Below are 21,454 nucleotides of genomic sequence, written 5' to 3' on the forward strand. Positions count from 1 at the left end.
CGAAAGGAGAGTTGATCGAGAGTGTTCTTAGCTACGTTGCATCTTTGGATGACATTAATTAACGAAGATATTAATTAAAACCATCTAACAGGTTTTTTCGATTTTTGCAGTGAAAACATAGTTACAGTTTTTTAAATTTAATACCAAAATAAAGAGATTTTTTTCCCATGTCTGATAAAATGTTTTTGGAACTTCCATGTTTAAAAGAATTCGAATTATAACGTTTTTTAAAGCAGATTTCAATAACGGATAAGCCTTTATTCACGCGATAAATAACCGAATTCATTGTTGGCCGATAGTGAAATTAAAAGCAATGATTTAAATTTTTTATCTGTTTCTAGTTAATAGCAAATAAAATACTTGACATTGATTTTTAATAATATAATGCTTTTAAAAGGATTTTTAATTTCCCCTCTTCATTCTACAGTTGCGACTCAGTTGGGGGTATTTTAAATTTTTAATTTTATCGTTGCTTGTGAGATCATGAGTCGGAGGTGATTATAGGTGATTATGCATTTTTCGAAGGTATTATTATCAACGTTACTGTTTTGCTGTAGTATGATTTATTCTACGAGTTACTTCAGATTAGAGTGCAAATTTTTACTTCTATTTATTTTTATTTTCACTGACTGATGTCTATTTAACAAAGTGCTAAAAATCACATAAAACAGTAAATGCATTTTTCAAGTTTATTAACCCTTTGACGCAGATGGGACACCGGTGTCCCTTTTATACATAATTTTTCTGACGCTCTATTTATACGTTAAAATATAATTTTATATTTTTTAATAATAAAAAACAGTCTAAATATTACTCTTAAAATTTTTTTAAGTAATCGGAATTTTTTTTGTACTTGAATAAAAAATTCAAAAAATGTAGTATGAATTTTTTTTTTCCCTCACATTTAAAAATTTGTCAATAATTGATTTCTTAATCTAAAAAAATTTCAAGAATGAATTACTGTTTCATGTAGATCTAAGTAACTGAAAAGTAGTGTGATTTCAAAAAATTATTGTTTAGAACTGAGCCACGAGGCCAGACTTCCCAAGGGACACATGCGTCCCTATCTGCGATAAGCTACCTGACCGCCCTGCGAGCGAGCACGTGTGAAATAGTTTTGGAGATAGTATTCATTCCTTCTATTCAGGGATACAATAGGCAAGAATAGTCTCTTTCTGTAACAATGGCTCCTGATAAAGGATTTGAAGGTCACATTTGAGGTTAGTATTTGCAATTTGAGCATTTGCACGTAGGTTGATCAGCATTCTGTGTTCAGCGAATTTTCTGCAAACAGCTAAAATGGCGTGCAGTAAATATCGTCGTTCAAGGCATTTTGAACTAACACAAGAACAAATTAATGCAATATTGTTTGCGGAAAGCAGTGGCAGTGAATGTGGTGATTTAGATGATGAAGATACCGAGTTTTTGGAAAGTGATATCGTTAATTTAGGTAATGGTGATCATGAAAAAATTCTTGTCATTATTGATGGTGCAAAAGTGAAAAATACTACTGAAAATGAAGAAGTGGAGGTAGTGCCAGAGACGGAAAAAGATGTGGAAAGAGCATCAAAGAGGAAAAGGAATGCTACGTTTCATAAACAAAGTTGCAAGAGAGGAAAAAAACAAAACAGAAGCTATAAGAGAGGGAAGAAAGAAGAAAAGAAGGTTGTTTGGTCAAAAGAAATAGATCCCGTTTTTTTTACCGAAACCTGACATCGAAATAGAAAGGGGCAAAGTAAAATTACTGTCTCTGACTGAACACTCATCAGAAGCAGATACATTTCTCGCAGTTTCTAACTTAAAATCTTTAGTTGAAGAAATAATTGTCCCCCAAGCAAATCTGTATGCTCAACAGAAGGGTGAACTATTTGAAACTTCATCCCAGGAGATATATGCATATCTAGGAATATGTTATGTTATGGGATATCACGTCCTTCCTAATTTAAGAGATTATTGGTCCACTGACGAAGATTTGAGAGTTTCACTGATTGCAAGAACAATGACTTATGAAAGATTTACTGAAATAAGAAGGTTTTTGCATTTTAATGATAATGAGAAGAATACTCCCAATATAGATGACGAAAATCGTGACAGAGCATTTAAAATTCGCCCGTTGATAGAGCATTTCAATAAAGCTTTTCAGGAGGCAGTTGAGCCGGAGGAATGTATGTCTATTGACGAACATATGATCGCCAATATGTAAAAAATAAGCCAATTCGATGGGGATTCAAAATGTGGTCTCGGTGTGGATCAAAGAACGGATATTTGTACGAGTTTGACATGTACACTGGAAAGAAAAAAGAAGCTGAATATGGGCTTGGTGCATCTGTTGTTCTTCAGCTATCTGAAAAGTTGAATGGCACTTGTGCCAAATTGTTCTTTGACAATTTTTTTACGAGTTTTGAGCTGCTAAAGGTTCTCAAAGAGAAAAAAGTATTTGCTTGCGGTACCATTCGGTGTGATCGAAAAGATTTACCGATAGATTTGAAAAAAGACAGAGAAATGAATCGAGGCGAAATCGACTGCAGGCAAGCCGAAGGAATATACGTCGTAAAATGGATGGATAATAGGTCTGTCCTGCTCCTTAGTACGATGAGAAGACCCGATGAAATTGTGACAGTCAAGCGCAGAGAAAAAGGAAAAGTGGAGAAAAAAAGTGTAACATGCCCAGCAGTCATAAATGACTATAACAATTTCATGGGTGGTGTGGACATTATGGACCAAAAGAAAGTTTCATATGGAATCGATAGAGGCTCCAGGTATAAGTACTATTTGCGCCCATTTCATGACATATTGGACGTTATTTTCCAAAAGTTGAATCCCTCAACAAAAGAGAAAAGTATCACCTTTCGGCGAAAAATTGCACTCGCATTGATAGGGGATTTTTCGAGCCAGAAACACAACTTACATTCATATTCAAACCGTCATCGCATGTCTCAACAACTCAGTGCACACAATGAAAGTTCCAAGAGACACTTACCAGATACTTCAGAGGTGAGAAAGAGATGCAAAAACTGTTCGGAAAAAAAAAGTTGAGAATAGGACAAATATTTTTTGCACTTTTTGTAATATGCATTTCTGCCTTACCACAAGCAGAAATTGTTTCAAGGAATTCCGTGAAAAATAAATGGTATGTATAGAAATTATTTATGTTTGGTGGTTCCTTTTTGTCCTCAAACTTAGGTAGTAAAATTTTTATGCTTTTTTTTTTTGCTTCCGTGGTGAAGACTGGAACATCATTGACCAGTAAAATTTAAATCTTTGACGCAGAAAGGGACACGGGTGTCCCAATAAGACTTTACCTTTAACGCAGAAAGGGACACCGGTGTCCCATGCTGTATTTCATAACGAAAAAATATTAAATTTCTAAAAAACATATTTTTCACTTATTTTGATCTAAATTAATACAAAATAATGAAAAAAGTATGAAAAATGTTTTTATTGCAAATTCTGCTTCAAAGGGTTAATAGAAAATTGCTTTTTGGCCGGATATAATTTGTAAAAACGATACCAATTTCACATTTCTATCTCACTTTTCCCCCAGGACAAGCGCAACACACATTTGACATTTAAAACCCTCAGATACCCCCCCCCCCCCGCACCTACCAATTGCTCTGTTTATCGGTTGTAAATGATCAGATAAATCTGAGCAAGTGAATCACTGAGGAACTATATTTAAATATATATGCGCAACACACAACGCAAGGCATCTCATTTTATTGACTGTTTTGGCTGATTTCACAGCACTTTAGAAACATAACTTTCGTTGCAGTGAATATTAATGTCGATTTTTTTTTCTTATCTTATTTATCTGGGATTTTTTTTCTGCTCAATTAAATAAACTTTCACGATAATTTAACTCAAACTGATCAGACACATTTCTCTACAACTACCATTTTACAAGACTAGAAAATCGCCTGTCAAGGTATGAGGGGTGAAAAGATTTTCCACATTTGAACAAGGCAATTGCCTGTTTGATGATCTTTTCATATTTAAAATTTCAACCCCAACTACAGTTGATTAGTCCTTAACCACTTTTACCACTTAACCACAGTTTACCACTTTTTCGTTTCTTCATTCTCCAAAAATCAGTCTTACCGGTAAAACAGTTAAGTTATCGGACTCAGGTCAGCTTTGTCACAATAAAGCCTTTCCCTGCATGTCAAACGTAACCAATATAAATAAATAAATATATATATTTATTTATTATATATATGTATATACTAGCAGTATCCATATATATATATATATATAACTGACGTCAGGAGCGTTACTCGATCGTTCGTCTTCTCCTCATTATTAAGCAAGTTCAAAAAACAAATTACCGTGTACAAATGTTCAAACTAATTCGGCTCATTAGACTCGAACTCTATTCATATGTCTTCTCTGAGACAGTGGTCATTGCAACTCCACCGGGAAGTGTATCAAAACCGCGATAACATGAAAACCGGGAGGGCGTACATTAACTTCCCGTCCGTCCGGTCAGGAGAGCATCCATCAAGTGACGTCATCATAAATCAGAGACAGCGAAGCCGTAAATCACGTGGCCCACCCCCCGCACACAATGACCTCGATAAGTAGGGCTTTAATGAAGTGAGGCAAAGAGGAGGGAGAGAGGCATAAAGGGCTGGGATTATCCCGGCACCTCGTAAATGAGGGGTGGATTGATAATTCGTTATGGACCTCACTTGGACACAATAGAAGCTGATCATATATTGATTGACTTTCGCGAAATCGTTATGGTGTTGCGTCGATAATAGCAGTTGACAACCCTGAGTTGACAGTGGAAAAATCGGAATTGACATGCAGCTTATTAAGGAATGTATTTTGATGGGAGTCAGAGAGAAGATATTTCGGAATCATTTTAGTTTTTATTTGTATTTGTACCTAATTTTCTAGGTTATGTGCTGTTAAAAAAAAAAAAAAAAGCTAGGTTCTGTGTCCTTTTTGTCGTTAGTTTTTATTTCCCGTCTTTTATTTTGAAGTTCTCAATGTTCATTCTATCTTCATTTTTCAAGGTTATCTAACCCAATAATTACGTGTTAATGCAAAGTGAAATCAGAAAGTTTTTATTGTTGTTGAAGTGATGAATTATTATCAAAGCTATGGAAACAAAAGTTATCTATATATATAAAGGTGACGGTGTTTCTTTGTTTCTTTCTTTCTTTGTTTGTACCCGATGGCTAGCAGACCCCATAGCACTTACAGCCCTGAAACTTGGCACAAAATTCGAACGTACCCCGGGGGTCTGCACCTCGAAGCCCGAATTCTAAATTTCTAATTAGTTTTTTCATTATAACCTAATTAAGCTGAAATTTCACGTTTTTTGCCTAATTATAGGGTAAAAAATTCCTCACCACATAACATTATATATCGTTGGAACGAGCTTTCCTTTCCGAACAAGATGGTGTTTGTTCCATTTCGCTCATTCAATTAGAACAGGAGATATAAGCGATTCTATTTGCGATCCTAATTGAGCCAATTTTGAAGGCCAAACTTGAGTTTTGTTTCTGCAGTGACGTCGTCTTCGTTATACGGACCAAATTAAGGCCCCTATATATACGAGTCGACGCATCAGCTTAAAATTAGCCATTTTGGACCGGAGCGCGTTTTTGACTTCTTGTCTTTTCTGACGAGTTATCGCGTACGGTGAATTAGTTCTTAAATAAAATAATATTTTCGGCAAATTTGGCGATATCCGAAACTTTGCTGTGGTAACCATAGACTAATAATAAGTGTGGACCGAACTTTCTCATTTTTGCATGTAGGTATCATGTGACTGGTGTGGGGGTTTGGCGAAAACTTTGGCAGCATGGTTGCTAGATGGCGGCATTTTACTATAGTTTAGCGCTCGACATTTATTTTAAGACGGAATCAACTTTCATTAGTTTCTTTTTTCTTTCCCCGGTGCAGAGATTGAACTGTTTTTCTTTTAGTTATGAATTATTTTGACATTAGTAATTAGTTTTAGATAACCGTTTTCTAATTAATTAGTTTTACATAACAGTTTTCAGTAGATTTTATTTCATTTGGAACTGATCATTTTGAGTGTAATGTTATGTTCGCTGAAAACAAATTGAAACAAGTTGCCTTGTATGTTATGCTGAAACTTACTACCTATACTACATTTCTTGCAATAGTGAAAGAAATTAGGGGACACTACGTTTCTAATGAATGCCGAAGAAATTTAGAATTTCAAAAAGTTGCTGTCTACGGAAGTTTTCAGCCGTAAGCTGTACTAGATGGTAGATAATTTAGAAATCCGTCACTGTAGTAAGCTAAACACTGAATTATTTCCCCACTTTACATTTTTAAATCAATATGATAGAAATAAGTTGTCTTCCAAAACGGTTTTGGTATTTCAAACTGTCTAAATAACGTCAAAGCATTATTAAACGGATATCACCACAAATTAAGAGGGATCAAATTTGACAATCCCGAAAATTTAAAAATTTCTACTTAGAAATACGAATGATTTAAAGATAATATGTGTACATAAAAGAAAAAACTAAAAATCAAGATTGTTTTCATTTTAAAAAGGGAATCTTTCAAATTGGCAAAAAAAAAAAAAAAAAAAAAAAAAAAAAAAAAAAAAGAAGGTCGCCAACATTAAGACTAACTTGCTAACACTTAAAAACCTTTTCAAAATGCATTTCACTTCTCTGAGGAAAAAAAAAATACTTCCAGAAGCTAGCAAAATTGTGTATAAAATGTATTTCCATGAGTTTCACTGTAGTATTTAATAGAAATAGTTAAGAACTTCATATCGAAATACGACTAGAAAAAGAATAATTGCAAGAAATGAAATAAAATGCAATATTAATAGTGCTGCATACTTGTGACCTTTTACATATTTTTCTATGCAAAGAAATGCGCAGCAATAGTGAACCATTTTTCTTGCATTTGGGTGTTATAAATAAGAAAATAAACTTAGTGTTTTGCAAGCATGATTTCTTTAGATATGGAAGACGTCGTCTGCTACGATCAACACTCACCGTTGCTAGGATACCCACTAGTCACATGATTTGGTTTGTGAGCAGCAAAAAGGTTACCATAGCTCGGTCTACTCTTATTATTAGTCTATGGTGGTAACTCTAGCAGCGCAACAATGAAAAATCCGATCCAAAATGGCTAAACTTAAGCTGATGCGTCGGCCTATCTATGTAGCGGCTCTAGATCAAATATGCTTGCAGTCACGTCATCTTCGGTATACGGTTGCGTTCGAATAGTAGAACCGGGGGATTCTTGATTTGGTTATTGCGATGTTGTCATTTTTGTTAAATTCATTGTGCGAATGTTAATTGATTTTCTTTTTAATTTGAAAGTCGCTTGGCGAATTTGGCTATGAACAATGGAGTTGCGGATTATTTGTTTATTTCGCATTTAAATTTTTAAAGGTTGTTCACGCATTTTAGTTAAAAAATATAATTACTTTTTGTTTGACATCAGAAAGGGGGGGGGGTTAATTCTAGAGTTTTTTTTTTCTTTCCTTTTCTCAAACGTTAGCTTTTCTATAGTTAAAATTTTTCATACGGGGTGCGGGATTTCCTTTTTGTCCCAGATGTACCATGTTTATTAATTGTGTTGTTTATCTGCTTTGGAGTTGAATCCTTTTTCGTACATGTTACGGGATTTCCTTTTTGTCCTAAATGTACCGTGCTTTTTAATCGCAATTGCTTATCGGCAAGAGTTCGTTTCGCTCGCTAATTGGGTGGGTTACTGTAGCGCGGTCGCTTCCGCAGGACGTTTCGCTGTATCTATTTTATGTTACATATATGAATACGGCATTTTGGCGTAGAAAGGTGAATGACGAAACACGCAACTGGAAATAGGTATAGAAAATACGAAAAAGATAGATATTGATTAATTAATAACTTTGCCAAATTTATTTAACAAGCCGCCGTATGCGGCAAACTTGTCGTAAAAACAGGGAGGAGGGGCGTGGATTTTATTTTTTTTTTATTCAACGGACTTCCTTAAATTCTTAGCACGGGCATCACCGTGCGGGTACTGCTAGTAAATTATGTTCGTCTTTTTTCTAAAAGTTTCATTCATGATTGAAATATTTGTTAAATAGTTTTTCCAATATAGCTAGTAAAAAAATAAATAACGTTTTCTGGTTTAGTAATTACTGCGCTTTTAAGTTTCAAGTAAAACATTTTGAAGCATATTATTTTATTCAAGCCGTTAAATGTATTAAAAACAAATATTATATTTTAAAAAAACAAAATAATAATAATATTAAAAGTTGAATATTTTTATTCACTTTCAAGTCATTTTTCTGCTCCAAAATATTTCTAAAACTAGCAAAAGTTTATTTGGAGCCAAACCAAATATTTTTTCTACAGACAGAAATGAGCTATTACTTGATTCATATAAGGAATACTGTCTTAAGCACTCTCCTTTTTTTTCAATCTTACATTATAATTGATGTTCTCGATCAGGTGGAAAGTTATAAATCTACTGCAGCTATCTTCAAAGTCCGAAAAAATATCTTTCGACACAAAAAGTTCCCTTTCTATTTAAATTGAAACCGGAGTCAATAGGAGAGGGAGCTCTTGAAAGTGTGCCTAAAAGCATCGGGGAATTCAGAGGCAAATAAATCACTGAGAATCCGTTGTTGCCCCGGCAACTGGGGCTTCGACATAAAAACGGAATAAAAAAAACCCCGTTCCTCTCAAAAGTGTACACAGAACGAAGGAAAATAAGGGTAAAATTTTCCTGAAAGATAATATAGAGTCGAAAGAAAATTTTTACACTCTTGGCAAATGAGAAATATTTGTATTACATTCCAAACTTTTTTTTTTTAATTTTTCTATACTTTAAGCAGTCGAAAATAGTTTCAGACAGCATAATTCATCAAACTCTAAATCGCAAGATTGAAAAATAAAACCTTTCTCTGTTACATGACAATAGCATGTCATTTTTTTTTTTAAATATTTTCTGAATTTTCATCAAAAACTGTTTCATTTCTTAGTGAGTAATTTTACTTGATCTTTGAACGGAGGCAAACAGATGGATAGAACTTTCAAAATATAATACAAACGTTTTTTCAAATAAAGACAAATCAAATGTGTGCTAAAAGGTTTTGCACTATTAGAAAAAAAGTTAGATTTAAAAAATATGATTACCATAATGCATTAATTGATTTTATATTTCGAAATGTTCTTTTGGACCAGTGCTTCGTAACCGTCCGTGAGTAATTCTTATGTGGTCCGCGAACAGCTAGTAAAATTGAATCAATATCGTTTTTGTACTTGCAGTGGGGTTGTTTCCTTCAGTCAAAAGTACCTACTACTTTTATTCACTAATCAAATAAGCAAAAAATAAATAAATAAGTAAAATAAAGTAAACAAATAAATAACATGGCACCAGAAAAAATAATATTTTCCTAACAAATATTTTTTATTTATTTATTTTTTTAAATGTAGGAATTCGGAAATAAGGCCTGGTCTTTATGACGTCACAAGTGATATAGTTTTGAGTGCTACTCTGTTACTGCTCTAAATGTTTACGTTTTGCTGTCAACTGCGTTGCCAGGTGATGATAATTTGCTCTGTGCGCTAATGAAATCAGGAAATGGCACTTCATCACTTGTGATGTCATGTGCAGAAGCGTAAAAAATGAATTTCAATCTGCGCACCAATAAAAATAATTGTTAAAAAATAGTAAACTTTGTCAAGTTTAAAAAAAATGATTAATTTCTATGCTTTTAAGCATGCGTTTTCAGATAAAAAACCTTTTAAAATATCAGAAACAACCCCTATTAAATTTATTAAAAATGTAACTTCTCAAATCATCTATATCCTTTCATCTAATGTTGGTTGCTGTGAAAATATAATTTCTAGCGAATGTGCATTTTTTATGTACAAAATTCAGAATGGTATCAAGTGGTCTTCAATAATGAAAATGTTGATTACCATTGTTCTAGACTATAAAAAGGCAGTTAGTTATATTCAATATGAGGCAATTAGTTATGTTCACAATAAGGGAGATTTCGGACACCTGATTCTTGGGGAGATATATTGCCCCTCTCAAATCTCGAAACTGCAACAATACACAATTTTCATAATGGTAATTCCCTTCCGTAAAACTACAATGAAAATAAAGCTAAATTTGAAAATACAACTTCTCTCATTTTAAATTTTTGAAAATAATTACTATATTCTTAAAACTCTTTATTTTTCAAAACCTTAAAAATTATTAGCAATCCTTTAATTTCACTTTTAAAATTTTTCTTAGAGTTCTGTTATTTCATATTTTAAAATAAATGTTTGTTTTTATCGGAATCAACACAAACATTTTCTAGTTTCTTGGAATTTTATATGATTTCAAATATTTTATGATAGTTTTCATTTTCCTTGCATTATTTTCAGACTTTAAAATAAATGTTGCCAAATATTTATACAATAATGTATAATAACGTCATCTTTCTAAAACTTAATAAAACCTAACAAATACGTTAATATATAACATTTATATTAGATCAATACATTTTTCACAGCTCTCACATTAGGCATTATTGTTCGCTAACTATAATCTGCATTTTGGTTTTGACTTTTTAGGCTCATTTAGTTAAAAACTGAAGTATAAATTCATAAAATAATATTGTAACAGATTCGGTGCGACTTCCACTTTCTTGAAATGAAGACACAGTTCTTGATAAAAACACAGGAAATTTATTTACACTATGTACAGGAAAGATCGTCAACAACTGCTAAATTATTCATCAGCAATTAAGCAATTATCACACAACACCGTAAACTCAACGTTTACACACGTATTTACTTCCAAATACGAAAACAACACAGCGAAATGCCTCGCAATAAACAGAGCAAATACGCTCTCAGTTCGAAATCTCAATCGAAACTAAACTTTTTATCCATCGCTAACGGCTTATATAACACCGAAAAGAAATCTCTCAAATATTCCACACACTTCTGGAAAAAAAATAGACCGTTATCAAAATTTATCAATAAACAAAAAGGAAATAGGGGGGCGTATACTTTAGCCATATGAAAAGGGGTTGTATATTCATTACGGGAAACTATTTACAGGTTACGTTACTACAATAATTACTATTTACAGGATTTGTACAACCCTTCCTAAGGACTGCACGTCCCGGGCAGTACAATCCCCAGAAAGGGTGCCAAACTTCTATCACAAGTTCACAATTACACACATTAAATAATAACCAATAGTGCAAAGGAAACACAATAATAACAAGAAATATTACTAAACATTAAAAGCAAAAATTATCTACAACTTTTATGTTATCAACCATTGTTGTTTACGTAATACTCATGAACTATGGCCATAGTATGGGGCTAACCGATCATAATGTACAACCCTAGGTTTTGCATTAGGTGATTTTTGGATCCTCACTACGACGTCATTTAGTCGGTTAAGGACTTTGTAGGGTCCATCCCAATGCGACTGCAATTTGGGTGACAGACCTTTCCGTCGGATGGGATTCCATAACCAAACCTTGTCGCCTTCGTTGAATTCTTGTCCAGTAGACCTTGTGTCGTATCGGGTCTTCATCTTCTCCGCCGCGATGTTGATTCGCTCCCGTGCGAAGTTATGAACGTCTTCCAACCGGGCCTGGAGATCCTGGATGTATTCCTCAGGTGATGCAGGCGCATCCGGAGGACGACCGAAGACGAGATCATAAGGTAGCCGAAGCTCTCGTCCGAAGGGCATCTGAGATGGGGCATATCCGGTGGTCTCGTGGACAGCACTGCGGTAAGCCAGCAGGAACAAAGGTAGCTTCTTGTTCCAATCCTGTTGATTTCTGGATACCATAAGCGAGAGATTATTCAGGATTGTGCGGTTAAATCTCTCCACCATGCCGTCCGATTGTGGGTGTAGTGGTGTTGTCCTAGTTTTCTCGATTCCGAAAATTTGACATGGGCCCTTAAACACAGCAGAGATGAAATTCCTCCCTTGATCGGAATGAATCTGCAAAGGTGTTCCGTATCTCGAGATCCAATGTTGGACTAGAGTCTCTGCTACGGTGGTAGCCTCTTGATCTGGAATGGGATATGCTTCCGGCCATTTGGTGAAGTAGTCGTAGTCGATGGAAACAAGAATGTATTTGTTCCCATCAGCAGTTCTTGGTAGAGGACCCAGGATGTCGATCCCAATTCGTTCGAAAGGAGCTCCAACGTTGTACAGATGTAGCTTCCCTCTGCTTCTCTTATTCGGTCCTTTACGAGCAGCACAGGCGTCACAAGAATGGCACCACTTCTCCACGTCATCCTTCGCCTTGCTCCAGAAGAAGCGCTCCCGAACTTTATTGAGGGTTTTCAAGACACCAAAATGTCCTCCAGTCGCACTACTATGTATTTCTTTCAGAACATCTGAAAACCTTGATCGGGGAAATAGTAACTGCCACCTAGATGTTTTGCCGTCATCAGATTCCCATTTTCGTTACAGTACGCCGTTCCGTAAATGGAGTGAGTTCCATAAAGCCCAGTATCTTTTTGTTGCTGGACTGAAGATGGAAACGTCCTGCCAGCTAGGGCGTCGACTGTCACTTTCCATGAACTCCAAAATTGGTTTTATGTCGGGGTCTTCAAGTTGATCTTTTCGAACTTGGTCATCACTCCATGGATCAGGTTCTGATGATGTTGGAGTCACTGTCACCTGATAGGCTAGTCGTTCCATACTGTTTCTCGATTCGGGAACAATAATTGCAGTTCTCAGGACAGGGTCTCCTTGATAAAGCGTCTGCATTACCGTGAGACAACCCTTTTCGGTGCTTGATCTCCATGTCATATTCCTGGAGCGCTGTATCCACCTGGCTATCTGGCCTTCTGGATTCTTGAAGTTCAAAAGCCAAGTTAACGAGGTATGATCTGTCCGAAGCAGAAATTTTCGGCCATAGAGGTAATGATGGAAGTGTTCTACAGCTTTCACTATGGCCAGTAACTCCTTTCTGGTGACGCAGTAATTTCGCTCCGACTTTGATAAGCATTTGCTCCAGTAAGCGATGACATGTTCATTTCCGTCAATTTCTTGGGATAAAACAGCTCCGATGCCCTCGTTGCTCGCATCAGTGTCCAGGATGAAGGATTTTTCAGGCTGAGGATAGGCGAGGATAGGCGTTGATGTTAAAGCCTCCTTCAGTCGTGGAAATGCATCTTCGCATTCCTTGGACCATTCAAACTTTTGCTTGCTCTCCGTCAGCTTATGCAAAGGTCGTGCAATGTTGGAAAAACCCTTTACAAACTTCCTGTAGTACGTGCAGAGCCCCAGGAAACATCGCAGCTGATGGATGTTTTCGGGACGACTCCAACTCTTGACCGCAGATACCTTTTCTGGATCGGTTTGTACACCTTCAGAAGAGATGATGTGACCAAGGTAGTTCACTTCCCGGAGGAACAAATTACATTTGGACGGGCTTAATTTCAGATTGGCTTCCTTAAGCTTTTGCAGCACCTTCCTAAGATCTGCCAGATGTTCTTCGAAACTGCGTCCCACGATGATGATATCGTCTAAGTAGACCAGACAGGATTCGTAGGAAAGTCCTCTTAACACTGTCTCCAGAAGACGTTCGAACGTAGCTGGTGCATTGCAGAGGCCGAAGGGCATCACTTTAAACTGCCGTAAGTCCTGTCCAGTTGTAAACGCTGTCTTCTCTCGGTCATCAGGGTGTATCTCAACCTGCCAGTAGCCCCTCTTCAAGTCCAGGGTCGAAAACCACTTGTGTCCGGAAAGAGTGTCCAAGGTGTCGTCTATCCGTGGAAGAGGGTAACTGTCTTTCTTGGTGATTTCATTCAGCCACCGGTAATCGACACAAAATCTGGTGGAGCCATCTTTCTTTCGGACCAAGACGATGGGAGAGGCCCAAGGACTGGACGAGTGTTCGATGATATCATTCTCCTGCATCTCTTTCAGGAGGGTCTCAACCTCTTCCTTCTTGGCGAACGGTAGTCGTCTTGGATGCTGTTTAATAGGGGGGTGTTCTCCAGTGTAGATCCTATGCTGCGTTAAATTCGTCCGGCCCACATCCTCCGATGTAGATGAAAACAGATGCTTGAAGTCATCCACCAATTGCTCCGCAGCAGTTCTTTGATCTTTCAATAAAGGTGCACTCCCAATTAACTTCGATGTCAAGGACTCAGAAGACACAGTCTCGGGGGAATTGATTCTTCTAATGATGCAGTTTACTGGAGTACAAGTTGCCAACACTTCACCTTTTCGGATATTCCTTGGCCTTTCACTCACGTTGGCGACTCTCACAGGAATTACATCCTTAGAAAGGTCCACAAGCGTAGATGCTACCAGCACTCCTTTTAGGTTATTGTTTAGGTTAGGGTATTCAATGAGGCCGAATCTAAAGCTGTTGTTTTCTTCAATGGAGCCAGGTATCAATGATTCTGACCTTGAGGGAATCGATAAATCTGTTTGGGCTATTATTTGTTGAGCGGATTTTACATCATTTTCAACGTTGAAGATGGCTATGTCTTCTCTCATCGAGTGCAGTTCATTAGTCTTGAAGTCAAGGGTGAAGTCGTATTTCTTTAAAAAGTCCAATCCGAGAATGAAGGGGTCCGTGATATCAGCAACGAATGCCGTTTGATGGTAGGTGGCATTCCCAAACACTATTTCCAAGTCCACTTTACCCTCAATCTCAATTTTGTCACCTGTCACAGTCTGGAGACTTACGCGTGGCGATGTCCACAACAGTTTCAATCCAAATTCACGAGCCACATCTGTCCTAACGATTGTCACATTGGCTCCAGTGTCGACAATCAGTCTGCAGGGGTTCCATTTACGTGTGCGTAAATAAAAAGTCCATTACTGCCGCTACTAGAAGAGGAAATCTGCAGAGCTCTGGTGGTGGTAATTTCCTTCCCTCGCGTAGCTTGGCGAGCCGGACAACTCCTTCGCAGGTGCCCTTCATTACCGCATTTCCAGCTCTTCTGCTCTTGTTTCTTTTGGGCTGTTATGCTGTTCAGATGTCTTGCCAAGTCACCGAGTTGTCTCTCAAGTTCAGCGAGATGGGACGACCTGGAATCAGACTCATCAGCTTCCAGAGTTCGGATGAGATGGCGACCCACACGGGTTGCTTGCTGGGCGGCCTCCAACTTCATCGCAGTCTCTCGACGTCTGCCGCTAGCTCTTGCAGGGTTTCCCCGGTTTTCTGGAAACGGGACTTCAACTGGAGTCGGCTGAAATCTTTCTGGCACTTCTCACCGAAGCGAAGCTCCAACGCAGATGTGAGGGCGGCGAAATCCAGGCTCTGGCTGTCCGGAAGGGTCTGAAGAATGTCCTTTGCGTCACCTCTCAGGGATGCTGCAAGATGGCAGGCCTTGGTAGCAGAGTCCCATCCGTTCGCTTCCGCCACTATCATGAATTGGGTCTTGTACACCTGCCACGAACTTTTCCCATCAAATGTGGCCAGTTTAATGGACGGTCGAGCAACAGATGTGGAAGCGCAAAACTGTACAGAGCTGCTTTCCGCGGTCGCCAATTCTTTTCCATGTCTTTAATTATTTCTTCCTTAAATGAAGTAAATTTCTTGTCTTCTTCTTCCAACTTATTTTCCACATTGGTGATACGCTCTTCCACAGAATCAAATTTTTCTTCCAGAGCAATAACTTTATCTCCCATGGCGGTTAGTTGATTCTCCATCATGGTTTTCATCGACGTTAGGTCACTTTTTATTTCATCTTGACTTGTAGTAATTTTGGCAGTTAAATCACTATTTAACTGTTCTTGGTTAGTCGCCAATTCATTTTTCAATTGTTCTTGGTTAGTCGCCAATTCATTTTTTAATTGTTCTTGGTTAGTCGCCATATCATTTTTCAATTGTTCTTGATTAGCAGCCATATCATTTTTTACAGAGTTGATTGCGTCAAGAAGTTGTTTTAATTGTTCATCCATTGCGCGAGTAATCACCATAAAAATAAAGTCCAAATTTAAAAAGTCTTTATGAAAAAATGTCCAAAGTCACACTTACTGCAAGAAAGTCCTGAAGTAGCCCCACGTTGGGCGCCAAATTGTAACAGATTCGGTGCGACTTTCACTTTCTTGAAATGAAGACACAGTTCTTGATAAAAACACAGGAAATTTATTTACACTATGTACAGGAAAGATCGTCAACAACTGCTAAATTATTCATCAGCAATTAAGCAATTATCACACAAAACCGTAAACTTAACGTTTACACACGTATTTACTTCCAAATACGAAAACAACACAGCGAAATGCCTCGCAATAAACAGAGCAAATACGCTCTCAGTTCGAAATCTCAATCGAAACTAAACTTTTTATCCATCGACTAACGGCTTATATACACACCGAAAAGAAATCTCTCAAATATTCCACACACTTCTGGAAAAAAAACCGTTATCAAATTTTATCAATGAACAAAAAGGAAATAGGGGGATCGTATACTTTAGCCATATGAAAAGGGGTTGTATATTCATTACGGGAAACTATTTACAGGTTACGTTACTACAATAATTACTATTTACAGGATTTGTAACAATATCAAAATGATCTTTATATAACTATAATTTTTTTGTACTATGTAACCATATATGTTTTTTTCATGTCTAACCAATGATTAAAACTGGGTGCGAGACTTCAAACTTTGAATTTAAGCATTTATATATTTTGAAAGAAATATTTTATTGATGACACAATTACTCTACAATTTAAACTGATGCAGTGTTGATTACAAACCCTTTAATGAAATTGGTATATACACATATTTTCATATTAAAGAGTTTTTCCTTAAAATACGCTGTTTATTCTGCACTTTTTAATTTTGTTCAAACGTGGCCCAAGCATGTTAACATGTGCTCTCACATAAGGGACATATGTTGATGCTTTTTTCAACTAAGTTTGATTGAATTAAATACGACTTTAAGTCAAGGATCTATATTGCCTTAAATTTTTCACGTGGATGCTAATGTTTACTTTTTTTTTTTAAAATTGTTCAAAATTAAACGAAAACTTTCTCAAATCAAAATGTGAAATATGGGAATGAAGTCTTTTTGCCGAGCTCTATAGAACAAAAATGATGTTGTTCCAATTGTATTATTTACCCAAAAGTTATTAGGGGGACAGACAGGCAAACCGGCAAACATACATTTTCCCGATCGTATATCCCTTTAGTCTAATGTTTAATTCTTTCATATTTATTTATTTATTTATTTTTTTTTTTTTTTGACTTTTTTGTTTTGTTTTTAGCAATATTTTAAAGATCCATTACGCTTAGTTAAATGCTTTATTCTTCTTTCTTTTACTTTTACGGGAATATAGGTTAGAAACTGTATCACGAAAATGCAAATACACTGTATTCGTGCGGAGCTTATTTTAGTAGAAAAGATATAGCAATTTGAAATAACGAAGATAGTGAAGGAAGAAATTGAACAGGAGAATGTAGCCTCTGACGGTATTTAACTTCCCAGTAGCTCAGTTACTTTAAACTAGGTTTACAAAAAGTGGGTCACAATGTTTTAAAGTTTGGAATCAGTAATCTTTAATATTTCTCCCTGAATAATTTATTTACTTAAGCTTATGTTTTAATAGATATTCTTCCTGAAAGTGCGCAAAGATTATTTTATATACAAAACAGTCTATACAGGATGTTCTGCAAAAAAATTTTTAAACACACACTCTGTCGACTTCAGCGAAGAATATCCCGCTCCATATTATGCCAAAAACGTAAAATAATATTAATAAATGAACGTCTACGCTATGGTAGATTCCATACGGAATAGTCTATCAGTTAGACTGAAAAATAGCATCATTTCTACGATAAAGCTGGGTGAGGTGTCAATTTTTTCAGTTTTTTCGTAGATTACGAATAGGCTAAGGCGGAAATCGAAATCGGCAGCTTTTGTACAGTAATTGTGAAAAAAAGCATCAAAATCGTCATTTTTTTAAATAAAGTTTCAGCTTTTTATTAATTGGAGTAATTTTTAACAAAAAAAAAAAAAAAAAAAAAAACGAAATAACAGTTACACAACTATTACTTACATACTGGAGGCTCCTCCCACCGCTCGCTTCGCTCCTCAAGCCCCGTTCGCCATCTGCGGTAGCTCAATACCGCCTGCAGCGGGTGGCAAATGATGATTTTGTTGTTTTTCTATCCCTGGATGTACGGCCTCTTATATCTGGTCCCTTAAATTTTGGAGGGGTGAGACAGGACGAAATGGCTTCCCCTGGATGTCTTGCATCCAACGGTATTAATATTTATCGGGTAAACATTGTCAGTTATGAGAAGATAGGGTTTTATAGAAACACAGACAGTCGAATACAGAACTAAATACGTAAGCTGTTCAATAAGTAATTAGACTAATTTTACTGCCACGAAAACAATCATCGGAGTGTTAATTCCTGTGGCATTAATAACGCCTGTTGTCTGTATTAACAAAATCTAGCGATAGTTGGCGCGTACAGACTCATGTTCCTGAGTATCACGTATTTGAATTGAAGCCTGTTGGCGGGTATCTACAAGACGCAGCCAGTTGTCAAAATGGAAGCGTCGTTGGAAGAAAGTTAAGCGATTAAAGTTTGTTTTCGTCTGCAAAAATCAGCATCGTAGATCTTCGATATGATACGTAAAGTTTTCAACGATGAAGCAACGTTTAGAGTCAGTAGTTTTTGCTGACATAAAACTTTTAAGGAAGGCAAGCAGAATATGAAAGATATTGAACGTGAGGGACAACCTTCAACGTCCATCAGAGACAATGATTAAAACTGCTGCTATTATTATCAAAGGGAATCTTAGAATTAGTTTACATCTGTCAGTTTTTGAAGTGTCCTCGATTTAAGAAACCATTACGATTCAAACGTTTTGAAAGCAAGAAAGCATGTTTAAACTCTTCGGAGGCGGCTTTGAAATAGTTCTTACAAACTTAACGTTCACAAATTTTTAAGAACTGGATAGAACTTTGGAGTAAATGCATTTATTCCCGCAGAAATTATTCTTAAAAAAACCATATAAATTATGATGATTAAAGTTATTTTGTATTATTTATAAATTTAGTCTTATTACTTATTGAATAGCCCTCGTAGTATAGATACATAAATGTTCACTTCATTTTTAGCTCAAAATTGCCTTTTGTAATTCTACAGAAGATAAAAATTGTTAAAATGTCTCAATATTAAAAAAAAGAAAAATGTCTTGCGCAATTTTTGTTCGTAAAAAGTATAATTCTACAGTTCTTATGTATCCAATATTTAACTTTCAAAATTCGTAAGATTTCCTTTGTCGATAAAACCTTAGTAAAGTTAGAAGACATTTAATGAAAATATAAATTTACCTTTTGATACCAATGCTCATAAATTTTACTCACGCTAATATTTCTAAAATAAAGATGCATTTATTATTTACTTGAAACTGTATTTACACATATTATACTATGTTGTACAATATTATCACCATATTCTTGACTAGAGGCTTTTACTTATGCAATAAGAACCTCTAGTATCTAATGAAGAAAGAACAAAAGTTTATGCAACTATAGGTAACTAAACACACGAACGGACAGTTAATTTCTATCTGAAAAAAAAAAAACCTTACTTGTTGCATTATTTAAATGAAAAAGAGAAGAAATCTCTGAGAATTTTTTTTCAAAAAAATATGATCATATGTAATTTTAGCTACTTATGAAAAAAATCAATTTTAAAGAAGAAAAATGTTTACGAGTCTCCTACTTTAATTGACTTGAAAACCATTGTCGTTCTCACCCCCAATGTCCAATATGTATTAAGTTATGCCTATCTGCATCAAGTTCTTGCTTGTCAGTTTGTCACATAAGCATTAAGATGTCAGTGCATGGAATGTTGACGTCCGAGTATGGACATTTTCCTTGTTGGCAAGCATAGCAATTGCTGTTTGGCACACACCGCATATTTGTTTCACGGAAGAGTTCAACTCGTTCCTTTCTCTACCGAATTTTTAGAATTTTCTCCTTTTCTTTCGCATTAGTCCCATAGATTCATACCACCCGGGGTTTATCCGGATTGCTTTTGGTCCCAATTAGTTCAGATAGCTATGATTAGTCCCCTTTATTAACATAGATTGCATTTGGTCAGAGATTCGGTAGACTTCGAAAAGTGTGGAGTGATTCTGTTCGCAATAAAGCATCGTGTAATGCATTTTAGCTGGAATTTAGTAGTCTCATTTTTTTGCTTGGAACAAAGGAATATATCTGAGGTTTTTGGCAAGTTACGCAAAATCAATTGAGTGATGGGGTTGTTTCCAAAATTTTAAAAGTATTTTTTTCTGAAAGAGCATACTTAAAAACATAGGATTTGACCATTTTTTAAATAATTTGTTTAAGTTTAATATTTTTTAAAAAATTACTTAAATCGGTGCGCTATCATTCTTTACGCTTCTGCCGATGACATCACAAATAATGAAATGCTATTCAGTGTTGCCGTTAACAGAGCAAAATATTTAATTCGCATCTTTACTCACGTGTATTGGCAACGATAGGCCAAAGAGCATCATATGCGACGTCATCAAGACCACGCTTTGTTTGAAAAACTGGACATTTTAAAAAATTAATTAAAAAATAACTGTTGGGAAAATGAAAGTATTTTCTTGGTCTATGTTATACATATATACTATGTTATATATATATATATATATATATACATATATATTTGCTTATTCTATCAATTTCAGTGACTAAAAGTACTACTTTTGACGGAAGGAAACAACCCAATTGCATTTATCTATACTATTAATTCCTGTGCGCGTCTATCTGTGCGTTAATAATCCTATCTCCTTCAAACTAGCAGTGTTTACCAGGTCAATACCGGTCCTGTTGGATGCAGGACATCCAGGGGAAGCTATTCCGCCCGGTCTCACCCTTCTAAACCTTATGGGGCCGGACATCCAAGAATAAAAGGTAATCAAATCATCAGAAAATGTCAATAAAAGCATTGTTCAACAATGAACCGCGATCAACAATGAGTTTTCAATTGAAGGCTCACCTACATTTTAGCATGAAATTATTTAAAAACAATTATAATTCACGTTTTAATTATCTTGAAACATTGGAAACAAGTTTAACCTGAAGCAGAAAAAACATTGGTTTCTATAGATATTTAATTTTCATTTGTGCGAGCATTTTTGTGACCTCATAGTAGAGAATTTATGTGAGAACGTTGATTAAAATTGGACTGTATAACCTAGGGTTTCCAATCCCGGGATCCCGATCCCGAATCCCGCATGATATTTAGCTGGATTAATCCCGCGGGAATAAGAGCCAAATTCCGCGGGATTTCGAATCCCGCAATTTTTTTCCCCATGTAAACGTTTTCCAACTTTTGCCGCTCATAAAACGACTTGTTTCAAGGGAATCACCTGAAATTTGAATCACCTCGTATATCTATCTCAGTGTGATAATATGATGAACGGTGATGGATTTACCATTTAAGAACACAATAAAAATCAAGTGTATTTTTTTGAGATTGA

General features: G+C 35.9%; 1 protein-coding gene across 1 annotated transcript; it reads left to right on the forward strand.

Moving 5' to 3' along the window:
* Positions 1 to 1,299: 1,299 nt before the first annotated feature.
* On the forward strand, positions 1,300 to 2,203 carry LOC129216352 (uncharacterized). The gene is made up of 2 exons (XM_054850566.1): positions 1,300 to 1,665; positions 1,886 to 2,203. The coding sequence occupies exons 1-2, from the start codon at positions 1,300 to 1,302 to the stop codon at positions 2,201 to 2,203; spliced, it is 684 nt and encodes a 227-aa protein (XP_054706541.1).
* The last annotated feature ends 19,251 nt before the right edge of the window (positions 2,204 to 21,454 follow it).

This window comes from Uloborus diversus, chromosome 2 (genome assembly GCF_026930045.1).
Source record: "Uloborus diversus isolate 005 chromosome 2, Udiv.v.3.1, whole genome shotgun sequence".
Lineage (NCBI taxonomy): Eukaryota > Metazoa > Arthropoda > Arachnida > Araneae > Uloboridae > Uloborus > Uloborus diversus.